Below are 8,910 nucleotides of genomic sequence, written 5' to 3'. Positions count from 1 at the left end.
CCGCTGCACTCCCGGCCCCGCTCGCAGGTGACGGCGCGGCCCCCCGTGCCGCGGCACTTCCAGCAGGCGAAACGTTTAACCAGAAAGAGCTTTTATTTCCAAGAGGCAGCTGCACGCACCAGCTGGAGGAGACACGTCGGGAGCACCCGGGACGCCCTGCGCACCCCGCCGGCCCAGCCCTCAGCCGCTAACGGCCGCGCCGCGCGCCACACGCATGCGCACCGAGACCGACAGCTGCCCCAGCAGCCCGCCCACGCGGGCTGGAGGGGGCGTGGTCGCGCTGGCGCGCACGCGCGGGGTCCGTTGCTGGGCCGGAAAGGGGCGGCCAGCGGGGCGGGGCTCCATTTGAACCGGGCGGCGGGGAAGAGGTGGCCGCGCAGCCCGTCGCCACACGCCCTCATGGCCAAGCAGCTCGGCCGGGAGCAGCAGGGCATCACCCTGCGGGGCAGTGCCGAGATCGTCGCCGAGTTTTTCTGTAAGAGGCTGCGGGGGCTTCGGGGAACCAGGGAGGATGCAGGGCCGGCAGGCCGGCCCACTGGACATGGCCGCCGGCGGGGGCCCAGGCGCCTCACGCACACATGTCTGTCGCTTGTGTTGCAGTCTATGGGATCAACAGCATCCTCTACCAGCGGGGCATCTACCCTCCCGAGACCTTCACCCGTGTCCAGAAGTACGGGCTCACGCTCCTCATCACCACCGACCCCGAGCTGAAGAACTACCTCAACAACGTGGTGGAGCAGATGAAAGGTGGGGCTGCGGGGCCGAGCGGGTCTCTTCACCCCGGCGGGAGGCTGCGATGCCCTCCCGTGTCTTATCTCCTGGCGCTGCGAGTAACCGCTGTGGCTTCTTTCAGAGTGGCTGTACAAGTGCAGCGTGCAGCGCCTGGTGGTGGTCATCTCCAGCATTGAGAACAACGACGTTCTGGAGCGGTGGCAGTTCGACATAGAGTGTGACCGAACTGCAAAGGATGAGAGGTCGGTAACAAAGTGTTTCCTTGCACCTACTCTTCCCTGCACCTGGGAGCTGTGCAGGCACAAGATAAAGGCTGTGTACACCAGCACGGCCTGGTTACCTTAGAGCAGCTGAGATGGCGTTCTCTCGGTGTGAGCACAGAAGATGCACCTTCAAATCTTGCCAAACTTACTGCCTTTCTCACTGCTATTCCTTCTGTTTGTCTGTAAACCACTTGTATGACTGAAGTATGCATAATCCTCATGTGTTTAGTTCTGGGTTTTGTTTGTTTGGTCTTGGTGGTGTTTTTGCTGTTTTGGTTTGGTTTTTTTAAGCCTTAGATTAAAAATCAAGCCTTAATCTTCAGCAAAATATTTAAAAACCCATGGCAGGTACATGCCCTTAAGAACTGCTTTCTCATTGTTATGCCAAAATGTTATCCATTCCAGACTGAGAATAAATGTAACATCCCTGAAAAATATAGTGAAGCTCCACCAGCAATAAAGTGAAACTGACAATCATTTCACTTTTTCTAAGCCTGTCCACCTAAGGCTTATAAGAGTGTCCCTACTACACAAAATCATATACTAAACAGACCAACAGCAGCTTAATAAACAGAAATGTGTTTTTTAAAAAAAGCCAGTATAGCAGCTTGCTTTCTTAACAGAATTTTCTTATTTTTCCAGTGCACCCCGAGAAAAAACTCAGAAAGCTATTCAGGATGAAATTAGATCTGTTATCAGACAAATAACTGCCACAGTAACTTTTCTGCCGCTGTTGGAAGCTGCCTGTGAGTATTCCCAACTTTATGAAAGAAATAAATATTTCTTTCAGAAAACCTGAACAACTTTTCCACTTTAGAAAATATTTTCTGCTAATTTTATGGGGCTTTTTAATTATTACATGAAATGTCATATATCATCACATTTGAGACGGCATTTTGTTAGACTTGGATGATGCCTCTTGCAATTGTGTACAGTATGGAAAACCACGTGTCAGATCCAACACTTTGCACAACAAACAGCTAAAACAGATGCAAATGTAAATACTGTGCTCTGGCTCTCACTAAAGAATTTAAAGCAAGTTTAAATAAAGGGTGTAGTGGTACTTTCTCCCCAAAATACTTATTTTGTGAAAAGGACAGAACTCAGGGTGGCTTAACTAGCTTAATGAAATTAGTATGTGCACTCTGAGGAATTAAAGTTTTCATAATTACTTTGTGACTAGCTGTGGACAGGCTTGTATTAATAACCGACCATTAAGTTCACATGAAGTATTACATAGAGCTCAGAACCACAGCATTTTAAGGTTTTGAAGACTGACTAATCGCATCACACTTGCTTGAGTAGAAAATGAAAATGGCTGCATGTCAATATAACCAGGACTTGTTTTAATGTTTTAACTGCTATTGTTTTTTTTTCACAGTATGTGTGATTTCTGAGAGCTTTGGTACAGGTCACAAGTTCTAGAGGATGTACTTTATCTTCAAACTTGTTTTCTTATGCATGCGGTACTGTTAACTTGTTTGCACTTGCTTCCAGGTGCTTTTGATTTGCTGATATACACAGACAAAGATTTGGCAGTGCCAGAAAAGTGGGAAGAGTCAGGACCACAATTCATTGCCAATTCAGAAGAGGTTTGTCTTCGTTCCTTCACAACTACAATCCACAAAGTCAACAGCACAGTTGCTTACAAAAAGGATTCCTTTCCCTAAGATATGGGGGTGCTTTTGTATATATCCCTGTCTCCTTGTATAGTTTCTGTTCATACTGCAGCTAAGTCATGAGCACATCACTACTGTTGCTCTTGCCAAAGTATGATCCAGAAAAAGGGCAAAGTGTTTGTCTATGACAGATAATGTGGTGTAACACTAGACTAAGCTGGCATTGTTTTTAAAGAAGCCTAAATAAAGTATTCATAATGATAGCTGAATTCTTACTGAACTGTATGAGCCAAAGTGTGTTAAACTACCACATGGACTAGAAAAACTGCCTAAAACTAAGATTAGTTGTTAGAATTGGCTTCAGACTCTGTAATTTAGTATTTTATCATAAACTGCATTCTACTAACAGGCTTAAGTTCTCTCTGGCACCAAAAACCATCTCACTTCCGATATTCTTCATGTTAAAAGCCTGGACTTTTCTGTTACCATAAACAATCTTAAAATGGATCAACAGAACAATTGTGAAGTTACTTGTACCTCTTTACAATGAAAACAGCTGTTTATCAGGAAAATCTTAAATATATGAAGCCTTGTATATTAATGACTGCTGAACTCTAATTCTGGATATGGTGGCGTCTAAGTGTATGTCTCTAGTGTCTGTCAAGCATTTTCTATGTTTGTATTTTTGTTTTACAGAATAAAGCTTGAAATTGTATAGTGTTCTCTAATTCAGAGTCTCTAGTACTTTGTATTTTAGATGCTTTTATGAAATACATCTTTGTGTAATAATTCATAGAAGTAATGAAGCCCTGAAGGCATCCTCTACTTAAAAACAAAACCACAAGATGCCAAACCCTCAGTATTGTTGCTTTAACGGTTTCCTCCAAATCTCAAAAACAAGAGTGGTAGAGTCAAGAGGAAATCCATTAATGGATTAATAATTTGCCCCTACTTAAGTCTTCAAGTAACAGTATAAACAGTCACAGTGACCTTCCATATTTATTAAATAATAGTAGCAGTTTGGGATTTGAAAATAACAACTTTCCCACTCTTGTTCTAGAGAGACATAACAGGGAGAGTGGTACAAAAGTTTAACTTCAAAAACAGTTTATTTAAAAAACATTGATCACACATACTCTATCACTGTATAAAAAAGTTCATGGGCTTTCCTATTAGGGATTTGTTTTCAGCAGTCCCAATCTCAGAATTGAAGAGACAGCTTTTTGTAATTGAGGAGCACAGAATCATGGCTTTTTAAAATAAATACAATCTAGGTACTTCAAAAAAAAAAAAATCTCATTTTTCAATAGCAGGGCTTGCAAAAAATTTTGTTATTTATGACCAGGGTTTGCACCGCAGTAACAGGAGTAACTACAGTGTGTTTTGCTTGCCAGCAATACTCTTAAACAGGTGACTGCACTGCCCCTTCACACGTAGGACGAGGTGCATTTCAAGGAGCACAACTTCAAGCACTTCCCCCAGGGAAGACTGGATCAAAGGACTGAGTACAAGTCAGCTAAAACACAAATTTCAATCAGGACACAACAACCACTGCTTTATACCAAATATGAGATCAGGGGGTAGCTGGTACAGAGCCAGCAGTAATGAGCATAAAAAACTTGTTTTACAGCAATACAGAATCCAGATTGCTCCAGAAAGTTCAAGTCACTTTTTTTTTGTACCAAATACAATTTAGCATCATCTTCTTCAAGGACCAGCCCAAGTGCATCTCCATCACCATCTACATATTTTTTCTTCTGTTATAAAGGTACCAACAGTCAAGAGATGTATTATATCATTTAATATAGCCCATGCCCATGAAAAGTACACGTGACAGGAACAGGTTATAAATCCTGGAGCTTCCAAAAGACCCTGCACAACAGAAAGAATGAAGTTAACAAACCCCGTAACAGTCACTTCAAGGCAATCTCCCAGAAGTCAAGCCTTTATGGAGGTGTCCAATAGGATTTGCCGATACCTAATGGGACCCAAGCTCTTCATTACTTTCCTCTCCCTTGAGGGTCATTTCTGAAGTGATGAATCCAAAACAAAGGAGTCCCCACATCTCCGATGGCAGTATAGTTATCAGGAAACCAGGTAAGATGTAGAAGTCACACAACAGGCACTCCTCACCTGACTAGTTCAGCTGGCGTATAAGCTGGTTGATTGCTTCACCTCTGCAGCCGGGCTTACCCATTTCCTTGAGGAAACCCACTTTGTTACGTGAAGCATGGCGAGCCACGGACAGATGGAATGGCCATAGAAAATTGGTGACTTTTTTGAAATATTTCCCAGCTGAATAGATTTCATGAATAAGGTCTTCCAGGCAAATAATACCACAGTCCCCTACAGGAAAAAAATTATAAATAAATCAATAGTAATTAAAACAAAACAAAACATCCTCCACAAACAACAGACATGAGACGTCCAGCTGTATCATCCTTCCTCATGCTACTCCAGAATTGCCACTCCTCCATATGCATTTCTTGCAATGTTTCTCCTCCCTCCCCCCTCTCTTAGGTCAGACTGCAAACTCTCAACATCCACCTCTTTTCCTGATTCACTTAATTCTTGCCTCCTTTTCCTCACCTAAATGTTCCTCTATCAGCATATTGTCTGTCAGAGGTACTCTCTTCTTCTTAATCTTGGCTTGGCCCCGTTTCAGGATGAGCTCTCGTACTGATTTCAGATTAGGGTGTCTGCACAAAAAGAAAAATCAGATTCTGTAACAGAGACACAAAATGCAGCAGAAGTCCCACTCTACTTCTTTGTAGAAAGGTAGGAAAGTAACCAAATTATGTTTAGAACAATGAGAAAAGGCACACTAACAAGCTTCAGATATAAAATGCACAAAGTTTTGATCATTACTAGAAAAGCCAGCTATGGATCTGTGATACCAGATGGAGAATCAAAAAGCTGTATGTAGATACAAACTACTGTCAAGTCACGGGACTCACCCCCATGCCACGTAAGGTTCCACAATCCGCAGCATCTTTAGTGATAATGGCGTCAGTTTAACAAATGTTCCAGTGAAATTTTTTCTCAGCCGCAGCAAATCAATCACTCTTTTTACCCTCCGGCTCACTCCCTGAATACTGAGTCAGAAAAAAAAAGTACTATAATAATAGCCACATTTCTCTAATACAGCAACAAAAGGCCTCAGATTATCTGCAAAGAGACACGTCTGGGTTGATCACACTTTCTTTGCTTTGAAATGGTATGACAGTTACAAACAGCAGCAATAACAAAGGTAAGGAGTAACAAAAGTTTCTTACTCTGCAATCCGCACAACAAAGGCCAGTTTGTGCTCCTGAGGTACAACTGTCTGCCCCGGTCTCTGCTCCATGCGCCTCAGACGGACATCATCTCGGTGTTTGCGCCATGAATCTCGAACAAAAGCCTCAAGGCGTTTAAACTGGATTTGTTTCCCTTTCTGTTGCTAAAGACAAAAGGATAAGAAATTATCACCCTTCCCATCAGTCTTAGAGGTTTGCATCTCAAGGGCCAAATCAAATTCAGAACTCGCTAACCTATGCTCTTTCGGTTTTAGAGGAAGTAAGAAAATAAATTCGATCATCTAAGCCCAAAAGAGACAGAACTGAGGGACAACATATGAATTTACAAACTTCAAGCAGTTAGCTATAATTTACGAATAGTGAACAAAGAGTTTTTCCTCAGAACAAAAATAAGTTAGGAAAAACAAAGATGACCCATGATGCTTCTAGGTATAGGAGAAATCAAATAATTTACAGTCACAGACAGACAGATTTGCCCACCTACATACACAGCTCAGCAAATCACTGGGAAAGCCAGAGACAATGTACATATCTGGGTAAAAAGGATGCTACAGCAGTAGCCTAGTGTGACTTAAAATTACCACCCAACAAAAAATAACTGGATTTAAAGTCCTTCCCTATAAAGGAGCACACACAAACAAAACCCCAAGCATTCAAATAACTATTAAGTATTACTGATTTAAATACAGAAAATCCAGACCACTTGAAAAAAAATATTTTCAGAATTATGTTTAAATGCCTATGCTTAGCTCAGGAACAAGTACATCCACCTAAATCATATTCCTTTCTCATATAGACAGGAGCAGAATGCACATGGCAGTTACCCAATACTATTGTAAATAACTACCAGCTAAGTTATTACACTATGTTAAAAATAAAGAATCTAATGTTATGGGTCTTCTGTTCTATTTCACCTTGTGAATCACCCATGAAATTGGTTTGAATTTTCAAAGCAGGAAGACTTGATCAAAATCTCACCACTAGGGTAATTTTTCTAGAGAGAATCTTAAAAGCTTTTTAGCTATTTAAGATTATTGTTTATGCTTCCAGCTTGGAAATACAGCAAACCATTCATATAGTTAAGAAAACCATAAACACAGTATCTCACAAAAATGGCAGGAGTTTTGCACGTAATCCCACCAACTTCACAGAAAGATTTACTGGGAACGCAGGCACCTGCTACATCAGCTGAGATCCAGCAGAACAGGCCTCAAGGTCTGAAATCAAAAGGTTTGCTGCACTTTGCCCATCTGGAAACCACACACAGCAGATGCACAGGGGGTCTCTGCACTAGCAACACAAACCACCCCACACGTGCAAAAAGGCTTCACAATGACCTGCCTATGCTCTAATAGATTTATTTAGCTAATGATACATATCTAACCCTAAACACACCCTCAGAAAAGCAGACTGTCTCCATGAGGGCTTACAACGCAAAGGTGAATTGGTTTCAGGCAGTGCACTCCCATGGCAACACAAACAATCTGACAGCATTGCATTTTATGTGTGACTACACACACAACCTCTTTGGTAATCAATAATATAAGACAAACGACTCAGAGCTTTTAATAAATTTGTGCTTTGGTGTAGCGGCACAAAAGGTTTAGTCCTATCTGCAGGGCTCATTAAGGTAAGATGCTCATCAACTGAAGCAATGAACTCAGGCTTGCCCTCGCAGATGATCCATAGGACCAGCATCTCAGCGAACAGCTGCCTCCCTTGGCCCAGCCGCAGAGCTCGGCGTCCCCTCCGCAGAGGCAGCCGGCGGCTCAGACCGTTTGTAGGGCTGCACGGAATTACGGTTCCCCCCCCCCGTAACACAACCCGGCCAGGGGCAGCCGCGCCGGGGGGCCGCCCGGGATGTACACGTGCCGGGGGCAGCCCTACCTTCCGCTTGTTGAGGAGCGCCTGCTTGGCCTGGGTGGCCTTGATGGCCTGGTAGGCCTTCCTCTTCTTCAGCAAGTTCTCCGGCACCAGCGGGATCCGCCGCCTCGGCCTGCGGGGCGGGAGAAGCCGTTCAGATCCAGCCACACGACACGGCACCGCAGCCCTCCCCACTGCCCCGACCGACCCCCCGACCGACCCCCCGGCCCCGCAGTCCCCCCGGATGGCAGCGGATCCGCGGCCACTGCCCAGCGCCACTCACTCTTCTTCCGCCATCTCGCCCGGGAGCCGGTGCCGCTGCGGCGCATGCGCTGGGGCGGGGCGCGCGGCCTGGCGGGGCGGAGCAGGCGTCAGCTCCTCCTCGTCTCGTACCGTGTGGCGCACGGGGGCGTTTGACCGGGGAGGGGAAGGGCGAGCCTGTGTTGTCCGGGCCATGATGTGTCAGCGGGAAGAGTTTGGGAGGAGATGGCCGGTCTCTGACAGCCCGGAAAGCAAGACCCGCACCCCCAGCAGAGAGTACCTTGAAACCAGGCACCTCCTCCGCCTTGCTTCAAACATCCCAAAGGATGCCGGAGCAGTGGAATAAAATAAAATAAAAAAATAAGCAAATAAAAAGCAAAGGTGGTGTCTGTGAGGCCCCTCAGCTCTTCCAGCCCGTGCGGCAGCCATTGCCCACACTGTGGGGACAGCCCAGAGCGGGGTACCGTACACACGCTGATCCGGGCAGACACAGGCTGCTGCGGAGCCCACAGGCAGCTGCCACCATGGCCAGGCTGGGGGTTTGCTGAGCTCAGACCTGACACAGCTTTGTGGGACCACAATGCAGGTCTTAAGCATGTTCCCTTTTCTGCTGCTCCTCCATACTTAAAAGGCACCAAGTTCACAGAATCACAGAATGTCAGGGATTGGAAGGGACCTCAAAAGATCATCCAGTCCAATCCCCCTGCCGGAGCAGGAACACCCAGATGAGGTTACACAGGAAGGTGTCCAGGCGGGTTTGAATGTCTCCAGAGAAGGAGACTCCACAACCTCCCTGTTACAGTGTTTGTCCCCCTCACTGTGAAGTTTCTTCTCATATTTAAGTGGAACCTCCTGTGTTCAAGTTTGTATCCATTG

The 8,910-nt window shown here is 45.2% G+C and overlaps 2 protein-coding genes across 3 annotated transcripts; one reads left to right on the top strand and one right to left on the bottom strand.

Annotated features, from left to right (window-relative positions):
- The first annotated feature begins 319 nt into the window (after positions 1-319).
- MAD2L1 (mitotic arrest deficient 2 like 1) lies at positions 320-4,518 on the top strand. Its single transcript, XM_082052011.1, has 5 exons — positions 320-475; positions 601-747; positions 854-974; positions 1,638-1,741; positions 2,493-4,518. Exons 1-5 carry the CDS (start codon positions 400-402, stop codon positions 2,663-2,665), a joined length of 621 nt encoding a protein of 206 aa, XP_081908137.1. The 5' UTR covers positions 320-399; the 3' UTR covers positions 2,666-4,518.
- On the bottom strand, positions 3,705-8,137 carry RPL7L1 (ribosomal protein L7 like 1). 2 transcript variants are annotated; one of them, XM_082052010.1, is made up of 7 exons: positions 8,057-8,137; positions 7,798-7,906; positions 5,890-6,053; positions 5,572-5,709; positions 5,204-5,313; positions 4,748-4,960; positions 3,705-4,486 (listed from the first exon to the last, which is right to left on the bottom strand). In XM_082052010.1, exons 1-6 carry the CDS (start codon positions 8,068-8,070, stop codon positions 4,752-4,754), a joined length of 744 nt encoding a protein of 247 aa, XP_081908136.1. In that variant the 5' UTR covers positions 8,071-8,137; the 3' UTR covers positions 3,705-4,486; positions 4,748-4,751. The 2 variants fall into 2 exon arrangements, with proteins under 2 accessions (XP_081908136.1, XP_081908135.1); XM_082052009.1 differs by having other exon boundaries at positions 3,705-4,960.
- Positions 8,138-8,910: the final 773 nt, after the last annotated feature.

The sequence above is a fragment of the Streptopelia decaocto genome, assembly GCF_964273445.1.
Source record: "Streptopelia decaocto genome assembly, chromosome: 4".
In the NCBI taxonomy this organism is placed as follows: Eukaryota; Metazoa; Chordata; class Aves; order Columbiformes; family Columbidae; genus Streptopelia; species Streptopelia decaocto.
The sequence above is the reverse complement of the archived record's forward strand: the minus strand, read 5'-3'. Positions and strand labels throughout refer to the sequence as shown.